The sequence below is a fragment of the Delphinapterus leucas genome, chromosome 7 (genome assembly GCF_059928025.1).
Source record: "Delphinapterus leucas isolate spDelLeu-1000000601 "Yukka" chromosome 7, BTC_Dleu_Yukka2, whole genome shotgun sequence".
NCBI lineage: Eukaryota > Metazoa > Chordata > Mammalia > Artiodactyla > Monodontidae > Delphinapterus > Delphinapterus leucas.
The window spans coordinates 104,041,393-104,065,419 of record NC_143135.1 but is presented as its reverse complement, the minus strand read 5'-3'; the positions used below and the strand labels follow the sequence as shown (position 1 = coordinate 104,065,419).

The following is a 24,027-nucleotide window of genomic DNA, read 5'->3' as shown; positions in this document are numbered from 1 at the left end:
TAGGCAACAAAGAATTTGGTGTGGAAAATTCAAAGATCGTTTTTTCTTTCATATGTGCTGGCAGTGGACTTTGTCATCAGAAATTTTGTCTGCAGTGATAAAAAAAATGTAGATGATATTAGACTTGGGTTTCCTTTTCTAGTTACTATTGTGGTTGTTTTGATCTCCTTCTTCTTTGCTGTATGGTGGTATAGCCAAAGTGTGAGCAGAATCACATGCCTGGTGACCACTTTTAGATTATCGGGACTGTGACTCTGCCTTGCTTTTCACAGTGGCTTAAAATCATGAATCACATATGTTTTCTCTCTAGAATTGTCAGTTTGATCAATGTTTTTTTAATGCACTGTAACTGTTAATGTAAACAATGTATGAATTGCAGAATAACAGCAGAATCTAAAGCTCTTTCTTTTTCCTTATATGCCTAACTAATTTGAGACCTGATAAAGGCATATTTTAGATTGACTAGCACTAATTTCCATAGGATGGTAAAGTTTCCTTTTATCTTTTAAAACTATCACTAGAAGAGCATCTAAAAATGCCTTTAAAAAAGGCATTCATTTAAAAAAGGAACTGAATACTTTAAGGGAAGAACCCACACAATTCAGTCCTCCTCTCTCCCGTCTCCAAGTACAGTCACACTCTGAGATGCTGGGGTTAAAGGCTTCAGCATAAGAATTTGGGGAGATATTATTTAGATAGTCCCAGATGGCTAGGTGGGTGGGGCCACTCTTAGGGCTGGCTTGAAGGCCTTTCCTGGACTCTCTCTCACAGACTTGATAAAGAGTAGGGCCCTGATTGAGCCAGGCTGGCTTGAAGGCTTTTCCTGGACTCTCTCTCACAGACTTGATAAAGAGTAGGGCCCTGCTTGAGCCAGGCTGGCTCCTAGGCCAAGGGCAGGCAGAGTGTAGGGGTGTTGGCCATGACTGCAGAGAGCTTGAGGGCCTTGGGAGGAAGGAGCCCTGGGAATGACTGCTTCATGGGTGCCTCTCCCCACCCTACTGTCCTCAGGCAGCATCTGAGAAGGGGCCCAGTGGTACTCACAGGCTGGTACAGGGCCTTCGTTTCATTCATGGCAGAAGGCCCTCTGGGCACTGACACCATGCCCCGAGGCAGGACGAGGAGGACAGGCAGTACTGGTCCCCTCCTCAGGGCCTCTCAGATGAGTGGGAGGTTCTGAGCCCAGCAGGACTCCCTAGGAGATCTAGGAGGGGTTTCTGGAGGTGGTGACTTTGAAATGCAGCGTCCTGTGCATGTCTTCAGAGGAGAGGATGTCCAGATGACCTGGGTAGACTGGCTAGACGTGAAGCAGCCATGTGACCAGTTAGCCAGCTTGACCTGTCCTGGTCACACAGATGGACTGTGTAAACTGCGCTTTGTCAGTGAGCCATGAAGGAGGAAGCACAGAGGCAGGAAACCTGTCTTCCTGATACAGTAGCAGGAGACGAGGGGCTGGGCTTGGCCTTGGGGTAGCCTGGACAGTGTGGTCTTCCGGGAACCAAGGCCATTTAGAGCTGACCACTCCCGGGAGAGAGGGTGAAGGGGAGCAAAGATGTGGGCTGTTGCGTCCCAGGATGGAGGCCAGCTCTGAGCTGTGGCGCTCTGACCGCTGAAGGGACGCGCTCTGGAAATGCGGCGTCGGCGTGCAGGCAGCTCTGTTCAACCTAATGTGTTTATAGCGTGTTACGTGGACTCCCCTTTCCTTTTTTGTCAGTCTCGTGTGTCGTTTTCTCCGGCCAGCTGTCGGGGCATGACAGAGTACACGTGGCGTGCGGAAGCCTTTCCTTCAGAGCCCTGTGAACTGATGCTGTGCAGTTGCTGGCTTGTGACTTTGTTTTATTTTTTTTTCACTATTTAAAAAATAATTAATAGGGCTTCCCTGGTGGCGCAGTGGTTGAGAGTCCGCCTGCCGATGCAGGGGACGTGGGTTCGTGTCCCGGTCCAGGAAGATCCCACATGCTGCGGAGTGGCTGGGCCCGTGAGCCATAGCCGCTGAGCCTGCGCATCCGGAGCCTGTGCTCCGCAACGGGAGAGGCCACAGCAGTGAGAGGCCCGCGTACCGCAAAAAAAAAAAAAAAATTTAATAGGTTTTATCATTTAGTACAAGTTTACAGAATAGTTGACCAGATAATACACAGAATTTCATATACTCCCTGCCCCACACATGTATACAGTTTCTCCTATTAACATCTTGCTTTACAGTTCATTGAAGAGAATTGGCAAAATGCTGAACTTTATTACCCACAAGCTGATTAGCAGTTTACGTACAGCACAGTGTAAGCACTCTTTCTAGAAAAGTAGTCTGAGGAACACTGGGGCCAGAATCACAAGGATAAGAATACAGTGTGTCAGTATCACGTCCTCCTCCGTAATGATGGAAACAGTTTTGGGGTTTGCTCTTTGTTACCTTTAATGAACCAATATTCATACATCATTATTAACTATAATCCATATTTTCATTAAGGTTCACTCTTTGTGATGTATATAGTTCTGTGGGTTTTAACAGATGCATAATGACATGTATCCACCATTACAGCTTCATACAGAGTATTTTCACTGTCCTAAAAATCTGTGCTCACCTATCCATCCTTCTCTCCTCCTAACCTCTGACAAGCACTGATTGTTTATTGTCTGAATAGTTTTGCCTTTTCCAAAACATCGTATAATTGGAATCATATGGTATGTAGCCTTTTCAAACTGGCTTCTTTCACTTAGCAATATGCATTTTAGGTTCCTCCATGTCTTTCATGGTTTGATAGTTCCTTTTTTCCACCGTCTAATATTCATTATTATGGATATGCCATAATTTATTTTTCCATTCACTTATTACAGTGCATCTTGGTTGCTTCTAGTTTGGAGCATTTATGAATAATGTTGCTGTAAACATCCATGTGCAGGTTTTTGTGCAGATGTGTTTTCACCTCCTTTGGGTAAATACCACAGAGTGCACTTGCTGCATTGTATGGTAAGATCATGTTTAGCTTTGTAAGAAACCACCAATCTGTGTTTTAAAGTACTTGTTACCATTTTGCCTTCCCACCAGCAACAGCGGTGATGCTGCTCTGCATTGTCATTAGCATTCGATAGTTCTCAGTTGTTGTTGTTTTAACCATTCTAATAGGTGTGTGATGGTATTTATTGCATTGTTCTCTTAATTTGCAAATAAAAGTAGTCCAAGGAGTAGCATTTACCAATATAGTTAAGGGCGCTATTCCGCCATCTTCACTTTTCTGTTACCAGTAACTCCTTCTCCCCTCCCTTCGCCACTGATTCTCAAACTTTACTTGATATGCTTATGACACGTTACATGCGGAACATGTTAAAACATAAAATCCTATGACCGAAGCCCTGAAATGCTGTTTCACTGGTTGTGGGACAGGATTAAGACTGCATTTTTATCCATGTGATTCCGGCCCAGGTGTTCCTCAGACCACTCTTCTGGAAGCAGTGCTTACTCTGAGCTGTAGGTAGACTCTACCTATCAGCTGGTGGTTGATAAAGATCAGCATTCTGCCCATCTGTGTATTGTTTTAACCTAGACCATAATTTTGCTGTGGGAACAGAAGGATTAGTTCATCCATGTGTTTAAATTATACTGTGACTATGTTTCTTTTCTTAAACTTCTGGGAGTAGGAAGTGTGAAATTATATTAACTATAGTAATTTGAAATTCCAAAATCTGTTTTTTACTTGTCTTCTAAAGAGTATATTGAATCTTTTACCTCTGTTTTCTGAGGTGTTTCATCATATAATCTATACTTCAGCAAAAAAAAAAAAAAAAAGCTCTTTGCTTTTTCTTTCTTGTTAAAAATAAATGTCATTAGCTTTTGTACTTATCTGGGGACTGTGGTTGGAAATGTGAGGTGAGGTGTCTGGAAAGTCTTTTTTTCTTATGTAAAAGGCATAACACAAATGTAAAATGTTAAAATCTTTGAGCATTATTTGTTAGTGCCATGTTTGGCAAAATTTTATCTGGGAGCCACTGGCATCAGAATGACCCCAAAACATGTTAAAACCACATATTACTAATCAGAATCTCTGGGGATGGGGACAGGAATCTGAATTTTATCAAGTTCCTCAGGTGATGAATAAGCACAAAATGTGAGAACCACTGACCCAGCCCCCCATTGTTTATCCTGTGCACAGATAAAGGAAGAAATTAAACACAGTTTAGTGAGTGTTCTCCTTTCCCCCCAGAAAATCTTCTAAAACATATTTGGGATACAGTCAATCTACGAGATAAAATACCATTTAGAGAGTGACAGAACTCTGTACAGCTCATGTTCTCTTGGTTCTCCTCAAGATGGTCAAGGATCGGCTATTTTATTTTTCAAAGTTACCCCAGAAGGTTGTGTGAGGGTTTCTGTGTACAATGACAGAGAAGCAAATCTTGGACAGTAAACATTTCCTTACCTCAGGAGTTTAATGTGGTTCCAGGTAGCTTATTTTCAGAAACGCATTCTTTATCCCAAAGGGAAGATATTTGGAAACCTTGTCCCTTGTAGTAAGTAGTTTAATAGAGGAAGATAATTTACCCACTTATTTATATGAAGACCATCATTTTATGTACGGAATTCAAAACTACACCTTTTCATTACTCAAAATTAAGTAGAGCAAAATATTTCCTCTCCAGTTAAGTAATGGGAAATCACATACTGTAATTTTTCATCTGTAATGTTATAGAATTTCAAGGGAAGAGGGAGTATGTGGTACTCCAGTGTAAGGAATTGTAACACTTTCTTGCTGCTTTTACGTGTGCTTTCTAAGTGCTTTCCATTAACCTTTAATTCTCACAGTCTATGAAGAAGGTACTATTATTACCTCTCTTTTACTGACAAGGAAAACTAAAGCAAAAGGGGACTAAACTGCAAGCCCATTGTTATTTTGCTGTTTAGTGTCAGAGCTTAGGTAGAAATTTAGGCATTCTGGGCAAAGAACAGATCATAGTAGTAATTTAATGAACCAGTAGTGGCTTCTGCTTGTCTACATGTGTGAATCATAGATTTCTATATTAGAAAAGATGGTAGTGGATCATCTGGTCCTAAACTGTCATTTTAAAATTATAGAAATCCTGAGACAAAGGAATTTAGATAGATTGTTCTGATTTACAAAGACAGTAAGTCAGTGATATAGCCAGAACACAAGCTTGGTGAGTTCCAATTTTGTATTTTCCCCCCCTTGGATCACAAAAATATGTAAATTTTCTTAAATTATTTTCTGTGTTACTTACTGCAGTTTTTTATTTTTCTTATTGGTGCCATTAGCAGCTGCCACTGATGTTTAGAGAGAAATTAGTTCCTAGATAGCCCCTTTTGTTAATTTGTAACATCAGAATATGTCCTAGCTAATGATGCTTAAACATTCAATTTCATGGAAATTATTGACAGAATGGCTTAGAGTAGTAGTTCTTAACCTCATCAAACCCTATACCCCCTTGTTATGATAAATAATTTCTAAAATCTTTCCTTATGATCCCGAAATGAAATTTACAAATGATATACCAACCTACAAACACAATTTCAAAAAATTCGGTATAATTTGTCACATATAATATAAAGGAGAAACAAAAGGAAAGTAATTGTGTATTTAAAATACACAGTGTATATTTAAAATAGATATTCTTGGGACAACTGCATGGACGTCTTGTTATTTCATATCTAGTCCACAGACCAGTAGCATTTAACATCAGTCAGAAAATATAAAACCCAGTTGTAATAGCATCAAAACTATGAACTGCTTAGGGATATATCGGAAAAAAGATACAAAAGATCTGTGTACTGGAAGCTACAAAGCGTTTCTGAGAGAAATTAGAGAATATTTTAGAAAAGAGATTATATACCCTGTGTGTGGGTTGGAAGTCTTTATATTGTTAAGATGCCATCTCTTCTCAAATTGATCCCAATCAAAATCTCAGTAGATTTTTTGTAGAAATTGATAAGCAGATTAAACAATTCATATGGAAATGCAAAGGACCTAGAAAAGAACAGCCAAAACAATTTTGAAAAAGAAGAACAAAGTTGGAGAACTAACACTAATTGATTTGAAGACTCAACTGTAAAACTGCAGTACCAAGAGAGTGTGGCATTAGGGGAAAGATAGACAAGTAAGTCAACAGGACAGAATAGATTCCAGAAGTAGACCCACACATACATGGACTGCTTATTTTCGACGGAGGTTCAATGTCAGTTCAGTGAAGAAAACATGGCCTGTTTTACAAATGATGCTGGAACAGTTGGATATCCTTATGCCTCCAGAAATCCTTTGATTTATTTCTTGCGCCATATGCAAAAGTTAACTCAAAATGGATCACATACCCAAAATGTAAAGCGTAAACTATAAAGCTTCTAGAAGAAAGCATAGGAGAAACTTTTGTGACTTTGGCTTAGGCAAAGTTTCTTAGATGTAATATCAAAAGAACAATTCATAAAATAATAAATTGAATTGCATCAAAATTTAACACTTCTGCTCTTTGAAAGACATTACTTATAACACAATAAAAGGACACACCACAGACTGGGAAAAAATATTTGTGATGATTATATCTGATGAAGGACTTGTATCCACAACATATAAAGAACTCTCAAAATTCAACACGAAAACAGAACTCAATTTAAAAAGTAGCAAAAGTGGGAATAGACACTTAACCAAAAAGATATATGACAAACAGACACATAAAGAGATGCTCAACACCAGTAGTCATTAGAGAAATGCAAATTAAAATGACAGTGAAGTCTTGCTACATACTTATTAGAATGGCGAGGATGTGGAGGAATTAGAACGCTGACACAGTTGGGGGGAATGTAAGATGCTACAACCAATTTGGAAAACAGTTTGTCAGTTTCTTAAACATACACTGATGACATGATCCAGCCATTCGACTCCCAGGTGTTTATCCAAGAGAAAAGAAGGCTTACGTTCATACAAAAACTCACACATGACTGTTCATAGCAGCCTTACATATAATGGCCTCAAGGGGAAACAACCCAGGTATCTCATGAACAAGAGATTAATGCATAAACAAATGGTGGTATTTATACAGTAGAATATTACTCAGGAATAGAAGGAAAGAATTATTGATAAATACAGCAACATGAATGATCCTCAAAATAATTATGCTGAATGAAAGAAAACAGACGACAAAGAATACATTCTGCATGACTCTATTCATATAAAATTGTAGGAATTGCAAAGTAATGTTTAGTGATAGAAACTAGGTTAGTGGTTGCCTGGTGGGCAAGGGTAGGGGCTGGTAGGGAGAGGGAGAGATTACAAAGAGATACACGGAAACTTCGGGGGTTGATACATATATTCATAAATTTAAGTGTGGTTACAGTTTTATGGGTGCCAGAACTTATCAAAATGTACACTTTAAATATGCACAGTTTGTCAGTAAAAGTGGGAAAGAACTGCAGAAGCATCTGATTTAACTTTTCATGTATCTAATGCTATTGATAATTCCTGTGTTTTCTACCTCTGTGTCTCTTACATTCATATACTTTTCTTTCTTCCTCATGCCAAATTGACTTGGGGAAAAACTACTAAATTGAAGGTTCTCTTTCTCTCCTTTAAGCCCATCCCTAACCTGTTCCTGCCTTATCTTTTTCTTCTGTTACTATATTTTTATTACCTGCTCCTCTACCCTCATGGGCCCTAGATGCTCGTCTTTTCTTTTCCTCCTATCTTCCTAGAGTAGAAACTCATTTTGAGTTCTGCAAAATATACTGAATTTCCCTCACCTTTCTCAGCCATTTACATTAGAGCTTTAGAAAATGCCACTGCAGCAGAAAGAATAATATGATGAATATAATTATAATAATATAACTTAATGTGAATAAAACAGGATGATGTAGTTCATAGATCATATTGTTAGAGTTCCAGTCACTTTTAACGTTGGACATTTTGAGTTTATTAGAATTATTTATATTTGGTGAAATACTAGCTTAAGTATACATCAGAAAAGTATAAATGTTCATTAACTATATTTTTAGGGTTAGTTATATTATGTGTATATTTTCAATAGAACACAGTTTCACTTTTTATGATGGAAATTTTATAATAGGAAAACAGAATCTATTTGCTTTTCACAAGTATACAGAATTAACTCCTTTAAATAAAACAGTTACCTTAACTGTAAACAGTTACAGTTAAGAGTGATTTTGGCTTCAAGAAACAAAAGTGAACAGAAAAGGTAGCATTGCTGCAGTTGAGTCAGCAGCTTAACGATGCTAGGCAGAATTCTCTAAGATTCTCTTGGCCTTTCTTTAAGGTCAAATGATGGCTACTGCAGATCCACTCCCAATACCTACGTACACAGCATAAAGAAGAGACAGAATAGTAGCAGTAAAGCTTTTTACAGGTGCCGTGGCTACACCTGAATGCAAGGAATCTGGGAAACTGAATATTTAGTTTAGCTAATATTTAGTAATATTGCACTTTATAATAAAGGGAGACAGGTGAGCAGGGATTGGAATTAGGCGTCAGATGAACCTATCACGGACCTACCTCTACATAGTACACAGTAGCATTTCCCCCATATACCTAGACCTGATGCATTGAGACATTCAAAAGGTGAAAGTGTAACTAGTATATATGATACAGTTCCCCAAAGAAGATCATTAAGCTTTGTTCAGTCTTTGTGAAGAAGTGATGGAAAATTAGTTTTGTTTGCTGACAGATGCTTGAGTTTAGAAACTAGGCTAGGTGCTTTCACACACATTATTGAGGTAGCTAATGTTGTCCCATTTTTACAAATTAAGAAACAGACAGATGTTAAGCAATTTGCTGCAGATCACAGAGCCTAGTAAATGGGTGGTCTTTTCTCTATAGCAGATTGCAGAAAATGTTTACAAATTGAAATGAATTAGAATTTTATGGAAAGGTTGATATTTGACAGTGACGAAACTTAAGTATACACAAACTTAAGTATACACAAGGTGGTAGGTATTGTGTGTCATATCCATACAGTGGAGGGGCCGGAGCCCTCTAGATCTTCCAGTGGCCAGCATATTGAGATAATAAAGAATAAACAGCGTTTCTCAAGTGCTTACTATATGCACTTTGCTTATACTGATCCATTTAATTCTCGTAACAACTCTTATGAATTAGGTACAGTATTATTATGTTTAGAGGAAGAAACCGAAACACAGAGGCTAAGTTATAAACCCGACCAGTAAGTGGCAGACCTGGAGTAGAACCCAGGCCCTCTTAATCCTGGGGCTACACTTAACCATAAGTGATTATCTTATAACTGATTTGCGTAAGAGAGAATGAGAATAATTTTTCAAGTTGATTCTTGTTCTAACCAATCTTGGAAGAATTTCTACTTGTTATTAGTTAAATAGGAAGTTGAGTAAAGTATGGTATAGAATTTCACCAATAAAAGCAAATACTTAGAGCATCATTTTGGAAGGCAAAGCATATAGGAACTCTAAGACCCAAGTTTCAAATCTTTCAAACAAAACTGAAAATTTGTTAATAAGCCCTTTCAGCTCTTGATAACTAGTTACATCTTCATAATTTTAAGAACTAACATAGAATATCGATCAAGAAATTGAAGTAAGAATGCAGCAAGTGAGCATGTGAAAATAATCCCACACAGATGGAAATTACACAGCTCAGAACTTCACGATGAATCATACTTTTGGAAGACCATTCCTTTCTCCCCCAGAGTCTTGACAACAGAGGGATGTACAAAGTGATGTAGTTTTCTTGTTTCAGCTTTAACATCTGCTGCTTGGCAGCCCAATTATATTCCCATCTAAGAAAACATCTATAAATATTGGTAAAAATTCCCTTTTTACTTTTGTTTCCTGGCTCTTTGTTTCTATATTCATTCTGTTGGCTATGTAGTATCTCTGGGTGATCTGGAGCTCAATATTTTACTAATACAGCTCCTTGGGAATCTACCTAACACCATGAGCAATCCTGCTACCATGTCAAATTGGTGTGAAGCCAGAGTTTGTTACCACTGCCGAGATTGGTTGTTTTCTTCTCTTGCTTTCCCACTTATCCACGGCACGCACTACTGGGCTCTTTAACAACAGTGGATACCAGGATTTTAAGTGAGCGATTGTTTCACCAATTTATTTTAGTCTTGTCATTTTTCATGGAACCTGTGAGAGAAAGAAGAGAAAATTTGCAAAAAAATTTGAATGAGGTTTAGTGTTGATTTTTTAAAAATCATATAGAGAAATCAGTAAATATGAAAGTTGACAGTAGAGGTGTTAACACAACTAGATTGAAATTTCAGCAAAGTAAATTATTAACAGGTATAAATTATACCTCTTGCACGCACAGCTTGGTATCAGACTAAATATTTTAATTGGTGTAAAAGAAGCTTGGGAAATTAAAAGGTAAAACTAGGAAAGCAGACATAGATATTTAGACAAATAAAACACGTAACTCGATATACTCATAGCAACAGATTGTTTTATTGTTTGTATAATTGGCATCATCAGTGATTTAGAGTCTTGGAATAACAGAATCATTGGGAGGGGCTGTGGAGCACATTACTGGAATTGAATTGGCAGTGTTCATACACTGGTCTGTTCTCTGGTTTAAAATCCTCTCTTTGCTGCTTTTCTTCTTTAGGTGGGACTCTTCCCTGGACACTGTGTTGAGTTAATTAATCAGAAAGTTCCCCAGTCGGTGACCAACTCAGTGCCAAAACCCGGTGAGTACACTTTTTCATGAATGTGATTATTTATCAGCTGCTTAAAGGTTCAGATTTTCCCTTGCAGTCAAGCACATAGCTTGCCTAACTATTCTTTGCGTTTATTGTCATAATATGCACTCTTAATTTTATGTGGTTTTGATTTTTAATATATTCTTTTTTCTCTATTGATCATTTCACAAAGGTTTACATGCGTTCAAAATTTTAGACAATTTTAAGAACTGTTTGCTCCATTAAGCTTTGTCATTATTTGTTTTTACAATTATATAGTAGGACTGTAGCTTATTAATGAATAAAACGATAAAAAGAAAATACCAGGTTTAAAGAACTGACACGGAGATAGTATGATTAGCTGAAAATTAATAAATGAAGGGAATGTATACTTTATCAGTGCCTGTGAACATCAAAACTATTTTAAACAGCATTTGTTATCATTTATATAGTATATTTACAGTGCTGTATAAGTATGTGGAGTATTTTACAGATATGTAGAGCAATGTGTTACAGGGGGTAAAAATTTAAAACTGGAAATTTTTGTTTTTATTGGGGTGATTTAATCTGGACAAATTTTACAGAATACCTCATCTGGAACCTTTTAATGTGATGTAAATTTTTGGAAAGAAAATAAAAACAAAGACTAAAAGATTTTAGAAGGAGGAGGGAGTAATCAAGTGTATTTCTCCTGATTGTATTACATTCCCTCTGCCCTTCTCTACCCTCACCGTGGGATTCTCAGTCTCTTTTCAAGGCATTTTTATCCTCTGTTAAATCCCCCTTCTTTGGGTAAACTTGTTAAACATAAAAGCACTTTCTCAGTGAGTACTTATTCGTTAGTGGTTGTGATGGCTGTAGTTTTCTTTCCTTGTTTAAATATGGCATCAGTAACTTAAAAAAAAAAAATCCTATGCCCATTAGCAGACACTGCCCCATCCTCTCCCTTCCCCCCAGCCCTAAGCAACTGCTAACCTACTTTCTGTCTCTAGATTTCTCTAATTTAGACATTTCACATAAATGGAATCATACAATATATAGTCTTTTTGTGACTGGCTTATTTCACTTAGCATAATGTTTTCAAGATTCATCCATGTATCAGTGCTTCATTCTTTCTTATGGCTAAATAATAGTCCATTGTATGGATATACAATATTTCTTTTATCCATTCACTTTGGGTTTCCATTTTGGCTATTACGAATAATGTAATACTTAGTGTACAAGTTTTTGTATAGATGTATGTTTTCATCTCTTGAGTATATATCTAGGAGTAGAATTGCTGGGCCATATGGTAACTCTGTGTTCAACCTTTTGAGGAACTGCCAAACTGTTTTACAAAGTAGCTGCACTGTTTTACAATTCCACCAGCAGTGTATGAGAATTCCAATTGTTCCATATCCTTGTTACTCTTTTTTTTTTTTTTTTTTTTTTGGTTATTGCTGTCTTAGTGGGTATGAAGTGATATATCTTTGTGATTTTGATTTGCATTTCCCTGATGGCTAATAATGTTGAACATCTTTTTATGCGCTTATTACCCATTTGTATATCTTTGGAGAAATGTTCAGATCCTTTGTATATTTTTTAATTGGGTTGTCTTTTTATTAATTGAGTTGTAAGTGTTCTTTATACATTCCAGATACAAGTCCTATATCAGATAATATGACTTGCAAATATTTTGTCACATTCTGGTTTGTCTTTCGTTTTCTTGATGATGTCTGTTGAAGTGGAAATGTTCTCGATTTTGATGAAGTTCAATTTATTTTTTTCTTTTGTCACTTATGCTTTTGATGTCTTATCTAAGAAGATGTTGCTTAACCCAAAGTCAATATTTACTCCTATGTTTTCTTCTAAGTTTATAGTTTTAGATCTTATATTTTAGTCTGTGATCTATTTTGAGTTAATCTTTGTGTGTGGTGTGAGGTCCAACTCCATTGGGTATCCAGTTGTCCGAGCACGATTTGTTGAAAAGATTATTCCTTCCCCATTGAATTCATTTGACTCCCTTGTAGAGAATCAGTTGACCTTAGACATATGAGTTTATTTCTGGATTTTCATTTCTCTTCCATTGATCTATATGTCTGTTCTTATGCCAGTACCACCCTGTCTTGATTACCATTGCTTAGTAGTAAATTTTTCAATTGGGAGGTCCTCCTACTTTATTCTTTTTCAGGATTGATTTGGTTTTTCTGGGTACCTTGCAGTTCTATATGAATTTTAGAATCATCTTGTCAGTTTCTACAGAGAAGAGAGCTGGGATTCTGATAGGGATTTATTGAATCTGTTTATCAATTTGGGAAGCATTACCTTCTTGCCAGTATTCATTAAGTCTTCCAGTCCTTGAACATGGGATATTTTTCCATTTGATTATTAGACCTTTCATTTCATTCAATATTTTGTAGTTTTTTTTAGAGTATAAGTTTTACATATCTGTTGTTAAATTTATTTTTATTCTTTCTGACGCTATTGTAAATGGAATTGTTTTCTTAATTTCATTTTCTTATTATTCACTGCAAGTGCACAGAAATACAATTAATTTTTGTGTATTAATCTTGTATCCTGAAACTTTGCTGAAATTTTATTAGTTCTAATAGGTTTTTTAGTAGATTTCTTGGGATAGGCTAAATATAAGATCATGTCATCTGTGAATAGAGATATGTTTACTTCTTCCTTTCCAGTCTGGATGCTTTTTATTTCTTTTTCCTGCCCAATTGCCCTGGATATGTTACATTGTTGAATAGAAATTCTGAGTACAGGCATCCTTGTCTTACTTCTGATTTTAGGAGAAAGCATCTAGTTGTTCACCGTTAAGTAACTTTTTAACTGTGGGGTTTTCATAGATGCCCTTTATAAGGTTGACGAAGCACCCTTCAATTCTTAGTTTGTTGAATGATTTTATCACAAAAGGGTGTTGGATTTTGTCAGATACTTTTTATCCATCTATTGAGATGATCATGGGTTTTTGTGGTCACTATTTTAAAGTTATTAAAATTCAATATCAAAAATTTACTGTTATTTCTTGTGCATTATTTTTATGTATTTCTGCTGTGTAAGCTTAACTTTTATTAATTATAAAGTCTTATCTTTGATAATTTCGCCTCAGAGATATACTGTTTTTAAATATTAGCTTAATATTGATATTACATTTTATCAATCAAATATTATACTTTCTCATGTTCTGAATATGAAAGTGATTTTCTAATAGTGATAACGTCCAAAACTTTTAAAACTTGAGAAAGTTAATCAGTTATTGACAGTTCTAGAAAATAGGTTTCTGTTAATAGACCTGTATGGCATTGTTAATTCTAAATTAGTAATGATACATAATGACAGCACACCTTCAAAAGCTAGTATTTTATCTTTTGTGAGCAGCATTGCAGGGTTGGCATAGGAAAAGGTGCATTCTTAATACATTTTGAAAAGGATGATGTGAATTCTATCAGCCTCAGGCTTGTTTCACACTTTAAAACTGTCTTTGCCTGCAGTACAAATAACTTTAATGTTCTCTTTATTTTTAACATTGCCATCTGTCATGTTAGATGCCAGATCTGAAAGATGCAGGTAGTTTAAGACTGCAACTTAAAGCTCCCTATATTATTGCACAACAAGGGCAATGGGGAAAACCTTCCCTTTGGAGCTCTTCTTAGTCTTCTCCATATGTCCAATTATTTGTGTATGTAAAAATAAAATGAATGAGTCACTGTGTCCTGACCAAGATAGCATGTATCCATGGTGCCTTAAGGAAAAGAACGTGTGTGGGGCGGAGGGGGCGGAGAAAAGAAGAGGAAAGAAAAGAGGAAGAAAGGTAGACGCTTGTCCCAAAGAAATTGGCATTTAGTTCAGTCCCCACAGGTTCTGGTTGAATGGCAGGTGAGGCTGAGGTGGGAGGAAGAGGAAGGAAGCAGGTGAGGATTTCTGTGTGTTATCCTGTGCAGCATTTACCCAGCAGTTGTTTACTGGTGTCTGTCTTCACGTTTTTAGTGTTCTCGGCTGTTATCTCCTCAGATATTTGTTTTGCGCCCTTCTGTCTCTCTCCTCCTCCACATGTCAGTTACGTCTTTGATGTTGGCTCATTGGTCCTCTCTCCAGCTTAGGTGCTTTCTGTTGACCTCTTCCCTCTGTGCAGGCTTCTCTGAAGCCCATCTAATGAATTCTTCAGTTCTCATATCAGGTGTTTCGTTTCTAGGATCAACATTTGGTCTTTTTTATAATTTCCATGGTGGAGTCCCCACCTTCCCACCGTATCCACCTTTTCTTCCAGAAAGAAAGAAAGAGGGGGTTTGGGGGAGGGAGGGAGAGGGCGGAAGGTGGAGAGAGGGTGAAGAGAGAAGAAAAGCAAAGCTTACTTTTGAAGCATGAGCTTCTAAAAATGAAGGACTAGGGAATTTAGACAAACCCTCCCTCTGAAAACAGAAAATTTGGACAGAAATGTAAAAATATAAGATCTCTTTGAAGGACTGGAGAGTTAACAAGGTAGTAAACAATTACTGAGCTAAGATTAAGCAGAAGAAGGACATCCAGATACGTGACCCCAGTGTATGGGGACATTAGCCCCCTAGGGTATCAGCCGATGGAGTAGAGAATGTCGCAGCACTCACGGAACAACAAATGGAGTTCAGAGCCCAACAGGGCAGAGTTGCTGATAATGCCCCAAGCTTTGAGTTAGGATTTTTCTAGAAATTGACAACTGATTCTAAATCGATTCTAAAATTTGTATAGAAATGCAGAGCCCAAAACACACAAGACAGTTTTGAAGAACAAAAAAGTGGGAAAATTAATACAATAGATATCAAGACTTACTGTTAAAGCTTCACTCATTAAGATACTGAGATTAATGCAAGGATAGACAGATAGAACAGTGGAAAAGAATAGAGTCCAGGAACAAACCTGTGTCCATATAGATGCTTGATTCATACACTGCAGAGCATTATGAAAAAGACAGCCATTTCAATAAAAGTTGCTAGGTCATGGAGAATTATAGATCTGTATATGAAAGGTAAAACAACAAGACTTAGAAGAGAATACTGTAGAATATCTTCATGACCTATTTTCATGATCTTGGGTTAGACATAAAGCAGTTATAATAATAACTGAGAAGCTTAATCATTAAACTTAATTAAAGTTCAGAATGTCATTGCTTCAAAAGTAAGCTTTGCTTTTCTTCTCTCTTCACCCTCTCTCCACCTTCCGCCCTCTCCCTCCCTCCCCCAGACCCCCTCTTTCTTTCTTTCTGGAAGAAAACGTGGATGCTATTAAGATAGTGAAAAAGGCAGATCACACAGTGAGAAAGATATTTGCAGTACATATATCTGACAAAGGTCACGTAACCAAAGTGTGTAAAGAATCAGTAAGAAAAGGACAGATAAACTGATTTTTTTAATTGAGTGAAAACTTGATCAGGTATTTCACAACAAATATCAAAATGCGGAATAAGCACATGACACGATGTTCCACATCATTAGTCTTTAGGGAAATTCAAGTAAAAACTTTATTAACTCACAAAAACACACCCACCAGAATGCTTAAAATTTAAGAGTAGCGATACCAAAAGTTGGCAAGGATGTAAACCTGTGGGAATTCTCATACACTGCCAGGGAAGCGTAATGCAGGACAAGCACTGTTTGGCACTACCTACTAAGTTTGTCATGTATATACCTTGTGACCCTGCAGTTCCGTTCTTAGGTATGTGTACAGAATGGTCATAGCAACCTTATTCCTAATTGTCAAAAAACTAAAGAACTCAAAAGTATATCCATAGTGGAATGGATAAATAAAGTCATGTTCATTCAGTGGATTCTTCTACACCAATGAAAATGAAATGAGTTATGTCTGTGTGGAGCAACATGGATGAGTCTCACAAAAATAAATATGGAGTGGGAGAAGCTGGATTTATGCACACACTTACACTGGGTAATTCCATATATATAAAGAGAGAGTTCAAAATCATACAGTTCAAGACTGTTCTGTGGTGATAAAGTTTGGACAGTGGTTTCATTTGGAGAGGAGAGTGAGTAGATGGGTAGGAGAGAGGATTCTGAAGTGCTGGTAATGTTCTGTTGATCCAGATGGTGACTATACAGAAATGTAATGATGTGGAGCATCTTTTCATGTGCTTATTGGAGAAGGGTCTATTCAAGTCCTTTGTCATTTTTGAATTGGTCACTTTGCATTTTTTACCTCCTATCCAGGTAAATATTCCTTACAATATCGCTTTAATACACAAATGTTTGAAATTACTTTTTCAAAGTAGATTTTATACTTCCATACTGTGAAATACTCTGCAACCCTCAAAAGGAATGAGGTAGAAGCCTATGTGCTAACCCAGGGGATTTTTTCTGTGATGTCTTGTTAAATGAAAAAGCAAATCACGCAACAGTATAATCCCATTGTAAACTCATAGAGGAGGATCAGGAAGGATACATACCTGACTGGAAAGCGGAATGAGATTGTAGCTATAACAAGAGACATTTCATTGTTTTCCTCTGCTCCTGTATTGTTTAACTCCTTTACAATGATCATATATTACTTTACATAGATTATAATCTACCCTTCACTCCACCCTGTCCAAATAGGTAATTTCTTAGGGTCTTAATGCAACCGCCTTATAAAATAGATATTTTGTGATAACAGATTTAATGCAGATGTTTTATTTAACGTATATACCTATGTGAAAAGCCGCTCAAAGAGGTGAGAGCACAGGCCTCGGCCTTGAATCTTCATCCCTGTGCCATGTGTTACTGTCCATATGCATGTCATTTGGCTTCTCTGATTTTAAATCTCCTCATCTAAGAAGTGAGGCAAGATTCTTTTAGAGATTAGAGATAAGGCATTTAAAGCCCCTGGATACTTAATAAATATCAGCTGTTATTTTTTGTCGACTTACGTTTATTTACTATGTTATATCATTTAAATTCAGGAGTGTCTGAAACTAGGTCTATTTAGTTCATGTAGGTGCTTATTTAATATATTATTTGTTGGTATAAATCTATATGCAAATATTTCACAGTATACCACGGAAACAAATGAATTGCAGTAGTTTTCATGGGACCACGGTGAGGAAAGGAGCTTCTCTGGATGGCCACTTGAGTAGAGTTTGCATCACAGATTTTTGTCTGAATTTTTTTGTTAGCAGACATAGAAGTAGCTGAGGCTTTCATTTTGGGGGAAGACTTAGTAATCAGATGTAATGCTGATGAAATCCTTATAAGTAGTTTATAAGGTAACACAGCCTGAATTTGTGGCATAATTTTGAAATTAAAAAGTCCTTGTGTTATCCTTTTAGGAAACTGGTCCTCTAGTATCTTGTGTTTTGTTGTTTTATTTGCAGTTTTGCCTAATTATAGTTTTTTTTGTTTTGTTTTCATTTGTTTTCTTCTGGATTATTTCCATTTTCTTTCTTTGAATGTCCAGCACTTTGCTCTTCTGTAACCATGTTTCCTGACATCACTTTAGTATGAGGTGACCACTCTATAGCAAGTAAAAAGGTTCAGGTTTTTACTTACCTGAAATGGAATGTTGTACTGAATATTCTTCCCATTGAACACATTACTTTTTTACTCTGGAGGCAAATACCTTAAGAATCAGATATGAAAATCAGTACCCTAGGAGGCATTGATATAAGATTTAAAAGAGTTCCAAAATGCTAGAATGCCCGGGTGGTTTTCTCTCGGAATACATGGTAAGGGATACATCAAGATAATACTTTCTCACTCTGCATCAGGGAAAAACAGAAAATTCATAACATCACATATTTGTAGTTGCCTTAGAGTTTTTGAATACTGTATTTTTGTTATTTAAATGGGAATTTGAATCTCGATACAGCCCTGCAGTGTACTAAGAATGCGGAATGTATTTCTGTCCCCCACACACCGCTTTTTTTTTTTTTGAATTTTATTTATTTTTTTATACAGCAGGTTCTTATTAGTTTTTTAACTAGTGGAGCAACTGAGACTCAGAAAGCTCCACGCTGTGCCTGAGCTTTCAGAGCTGAACTTGTAGAAGTCTTCTGACCTCTCCTAGTAACCACTGTCCACACCTAGGTAGCCCTGGCTGTGCACCAGATGGATTACACTCATTTGCGATTGTTTAACTCAAAACCCAGAATTTTCCCACCATGGAACATTGAATAGAGGTAAAATTTATTGTTTTCTCTCTAAAAACGAATATTTTGGTTTTATTACAACAAGAGTAAATAAAAATGTATTTCTGTATATGAACAGAAGAGATATTAGGGCAAAAGATGTGTTGAATGGAAGATGAAAAGAAGTGCTTATAGGAACCTACTTAATTTGCTTATTTTGTTTCAGCCATCATTCATTCTAAGACTTCTTTAATTAATTAAAATACATCTTTCCATCGTTCCTCATTACATATAAAACATACCTCCAGAGTACTTTACTGTGTCGTTTCCGGCCATCTTCCTTTTCCGTTCTCCCGTTCTGCTCTCTCTCCCTGTGCTCACTGGGCTCTGTTTCTGTGTCCTCAGCACATACCACGTGGTGTCATAGCTTTCCCTCTGCTCCTACTGCACCAACTGTTCCTACAGTCTGAAATGCCCTCCTCCCCGTTTTGCCCAGTTGAAATTTTCCTTGTATTTAGACTCAGGCCATAATCTTCTTGTCCATGAAAGTTTCCCTGACCATCTCTCCCTGGCCCATCTCTCCCGGGCCTGTCTCTCCCGGGCCCGTCTCTCCCTAGGCCTGTCTCTCTCTGGCCCATCTCTCCCGGGCCTGTCACTCCCAGGCCTGTCTCTCCCTGGCCCATTTCTCCCTGACCCGTCTCTCCCTGCCCTGTCTCTATCTAGGCCCATCTCTCCCTAGGCCCATCTCTTCCTAGGCCCATCTCTCCCTGGCCCGTCTCTCCCTGACCCGTCTCTCCCTGACCCGTCTCTCCCTGGCCCGTCTCTCCCTGGCCCGTCTCTCCCTGGCCCGCCTCTCCCTAGGCCCGTGTCCTGTTTGTCCTCAAGTCAGATCTAACAGCACCTGTTCCACTTGCTCACGAAATTGCAGTCTCCTCACAATTGACAAGTGTGTCTCATTCATCCTTGTCTCCCCCACAGGATACGTGCACAGTGGATGCACAATTAATGCCTGTAGAATTACTTTATCTTAATATTTACTACTAAAATAAAATTTTAGAATACAGCTTTTAATTTGTAATCCTTGACTTCAGAAAACCTCAGTGATTTCCCTTTGTGCCAGAATTATATACAAAATCTTTAGCCTAGAATTTAAGATGCTCCATAAATACTGAGAACTCACTTATCTTTGTAACCTGTTTTTTCCTTTTCTCCTCTCTGCTCAGCATCAGAACATGTTTCCTTATTCTCCACTCATTTATACTTTGGGTCTGCCCCTTTCCCTGCCTGTGACCTTTCTTCTGCCTGAGATGACTTACCCTGTTCTTCACGAAGGCTCCTTAAGCTGCTGCTTTACAAACTTGATTGTGCATTCAGCCTGCCTGAGAGAGAGAGAGTTAAAAACTGTAGACCATCATTCGTTAGGGTGGGGCCTGACATTCTGTATGTCTAAGAAACTCCCAGATAATTCCATAATACTGGTCCTAAGACTATGTTTTGAATAACGAGGGACTACATTTCAGCCTACAGTAGCTATTCTTTGTGTCACTCACTTGGAAATAGTGTAGGGCAATGAGTTATTTTGAATTTGATACTTCACTTTTTGTGTGTCTTTCTTCTTCACTTAGATTGTTTTGCTCGTGGATAGATATTCTATTTTATATTAATTTGTATCCTTTATACATAGTGTTTGTTTTAAACCGGTTGATTAATAATTATAAACAAGAATAATGTCCACTGTAATTATCAAAAATGTTTCCTAAACTCCCATTTATGTTTTAGCCAGTGCTGGGGGTGGGCTCGATCTAATCCTTGCCATAAATAAAGCAACTTTTCCATTTCTGATCATCTCTAGTATTTGTTCATTCACTGATCAGACAATTATTGAGTGCATACCAAGTACTAGGGCTAAAATAGTGAACACAACAGACAAAAATAGTGTTATTTTGTTGTTGGTATTTAAGTGGGATGAGAGGGAGAGAAAGAGGCAAACAAACACATTACATATATACTAAGGTAGGTAAGTGCTCTGGAGAAAAATTAAGCCTAGAAGGGGGGTTTGTACAGGGGTTAGGAAGTACTGGATGTGGTTCATGTGGGGTTGTCATTTCAAAGGAGGGTAGGGTGGTTGGGGACAGGCTCATTAGAAGGTAGCTTTTGAGCAGAGACTCGAAGGAGATGAGGAGTAGGTATACGCACGTTACCTGGGGGAAGAGCTTCCCAGAGAGGGAACTGCAAGCGTAAGGACACTGAGCGAGTGTGTGTCGGGGCTTGTTAAAGGACCAGTGGGAAGGCCAGTTTGACTGGAGCAGTGAGTGAGTCAAGACATAGGATGAGGTCTGGAGGTGAAAGGGCATCAGATTCTCCTTGGGGCTCGGGTGACACTGTGTGGATTTTGGCTTTCATTTAAAATTAGATGGGAAGACGTTAGAAGGTTTTGAGCAGAGCTGTGTGACCTGCCTCACCTTACGTAAAGGATCACCTTGCTTGCCGTGTTCAGGACAGGAGATGACATGGGTGTACGCTGTGGTGATGAGCCCACCAAGAGATGTTGGTGGCTTAGACCATGAGGGTAGCTGTGGAAGGAGTGAGATGTGATCTAATTCTGGATATGTTTTTGGCCATGAAACTGGCAGAATTTACAGACGTACTGTCAAGGGTTTGAATAATTCGGGTAATTTTTATGACAGAATGATTGGAAGGTAGCCTTTGCCTTTCCAGTGAGTTGTCTTGTTGCCCCCGCTGCCCACACGGATACATCTTAGTCCTTCCCAGGATAACCTCCTACAAGAGAAAAATAACAGGTGACCTCTCCTGTGCCATCAGCAGTCTTTAGAAGACAGAGCATAATGCTTTTCAGTCAGCCATATTTTTTAACTTTTTATTTTGAAATAATTATAGTCTCAAAAGAAGTTACCAAAATAGTACAGAGAGGCCCCATATACTCAAAACCCAGCTTCTCCCAGTTGTAACACCCTACATAACTATACTGTACATTATCAAAACCAGGAAATCGGCACTGTCGCAATGCAGGGAACCAGATTGACACACCTCACTCCAGCTTCACCAGTGTCGGCACAACTCATCCTTACCTCGTGTTTTTATGTGGCACAGAGTGCAGCCTTTAGGTTACAGGTGAGGGTCATTTTGTCACTCTCCTGCACTCAGGCAAACTACCGTCGAATTTATTTATTCCTCTCTGTGCTCATGTGTTAAGTTGTACCGAGTATTCCCCCAAATGGCTTTTCTACAGCATGGATTCCTCTTCCCCTTCCCCCTTCCTTCGCTCTCTCGTTCCTCTTTCCCTTGCCCTCCCTTGCTGCCTTCAGTGCTGAGGAGAGGGGGTAGAAGGAGGGGTGGCTTTGCTTTCTCCACCATGAATAAACTTTAAGAGCCTCATTTCCTATTCAACAAAATCCATAAATTCACAGCTGTCCCACTGGTAAAAATTAACATGTTTTGTTCCTGCCACACACTGGAGTTCTCTGTGGTCTTTCAGATTGTGAAATCACATCAATTCATTGTTTTTCTTATTGTGGCCTACCAGTTATCAACACTTCTTTATTCAGAGCTATGATCAGAAAGGAAGGAATGAATACATTTGATCAGTAGCAGATTTTGGCGCTGTGCATGATAAATACTCCCTGGGTATCTTGAATTCAACAGTTCCTACTTGTTTGACCTCGGCAATTGCTTAATCCTCCGCCTTGGCTTCCTCGTGTCTAGGATGGGAATAGTATTCGAATCAACTTCATAGGGTTATAATGAAGACTATCTGTAAAGTACTTAAAATCTGTCTGGCACGTGTAACATTATTTTGTTTACTGAAAACAAATATGTGAACATGAATTTACATTGGTATTAGTAAAAAGTCATTTGGAACAGAAAATACGTTAATCTCTTCCAATTCATTTATTTCTTCAACTGATTCTAATTGGGTTAACACAGTGCAGTACTGTTATTAAGTATAAATAATGAATCTTTTCAATGTTTGTATAAGTAGAGCTACAATTTTAACACTGGGGCAGTGTATAAAGGAGGAGGTCATAATCAGGAAAATTTAATTCTGGATTTTTTTGCTATTGAAGTATAGTTGATTTATACTGTTGCACAATTCTGGATTTTTAATCCTAAAAAAACTTTTCAGGTTTTAAAACTTTATTTGCATATTAAAAAATTGTGCATTCCAATCTCAGAATTTTTCACACAGAGGCAGTATAAATTGATAATTTTTTTTGTCAGTCTAAGTAGAAAACAGTCACAGCTCATTATCAGCAAAGATATTCAAAGTTATGTTTTCCTAGCCTGTTGCTGCCAGTTTAATGACTCAGCCTTTTACAGACAATACTTCCTGCTTGATCAGTTACTTTTCTTATTTTATTTGGGCGTAAATACCATCATTTTTATAGGATACATTGTCTCCCATGTGGATAGCAAATATAAACAACTGAATAGTAAGTGACTTTTTAAAAAATTAAAGACTGAATATCAATTTCATAGTGGTGTTATTCTGAGCAGAAAATGTGCACCTGTGTGAAGCTGGTGGGTGGAGTCATACTGGTAAAGCCTGTTCTGCAAGTGTGGTTGGGCTGGGGCAGTTCTCCTGCACCGCAAAGCAGGATGTGCAGAGAGAGAGGATTAAGTTCCTCCAAGCAGCGCGCTCGCACACACAAGCTGCTCGGCTTGACTAAAGACCGGAAACAGGGCCAAGAAAACTGCTGAAAGGGGGCCCGAAAGCAGAGCTGGAACCTCAGAGTGCCGTGAAGCTTTGACTTGGAGTTATCCCATGGTGGATAAGGTCTGAGCCAGTGTGATTTTGATTCATTCGGCACACTTTTGCGTGGAATGCTGAGCCGTGGTATCCTGTCGAATCTACTGCAAAGTGCAATCATCTGGAATAATTTTAATTACTGATCGTAAAACTTGTGCCACAGCAAGAGGTAAGGACATCTCAATCAATTATTCAAACGTTTGACCCCAGCAATACTCAGAATATTTCACTGAGACTGTTTTTATATTACATTTGGGCACATGCTTCCTTGGCTGCTTTTAGGTGAGTGGTTAATTATTTAGTTATCAAAAAAATTGAATAATTGAGCTTTAAGGTTTGTCATGTTTGTAGAGGGATGATCATTTTTTCAAGTCGATCGTACTACGTAGGTATTATCTCTTACTTTCCTAGTTTTAGGAAATACTCATTTTAAAATTTCAAATCAGCTTATTTCTTAATGCTTTCTAGACCTCAGGTTAAGGTACAAAGGTTTGCATGCTTAAAAGAACATACCTTTGTTTCA

General features: G+C 37.9%; 1 protein-coding gene across 13 annotated transcripts in view; it reads left to right on the top strand.

The window, feature by feature from the left end:
- ARHGAP32 (Rho GTPase activating protein 32) overlaps positions 1-24,027 on the top strand; it is a 269,441-nt gene that overhangs the window by 187,621 nt on the left and 57,793 nt on the right. For 9 of the 13 annotated variants that reach the window (XM_022556264.3, XM_089915809.1, XM_089915808.1 and 6 more), the window contains one exon: positions 10,587-10,668. In XM_022556264.3, coding sequence (XP_022411972.1) covers positions 10,587-10,668 — 82 coding nt within the window. Of the gene's footprint in view, positions 1-5; positions 10,669-14,960; positions 23,674-24,027 lie in introns of those variants that run through there. The other 4 variants (XM_089915814.1, XM_089915813.1, XM_089915815.1 and 1 more) reach the window with 3 other exon arrangements.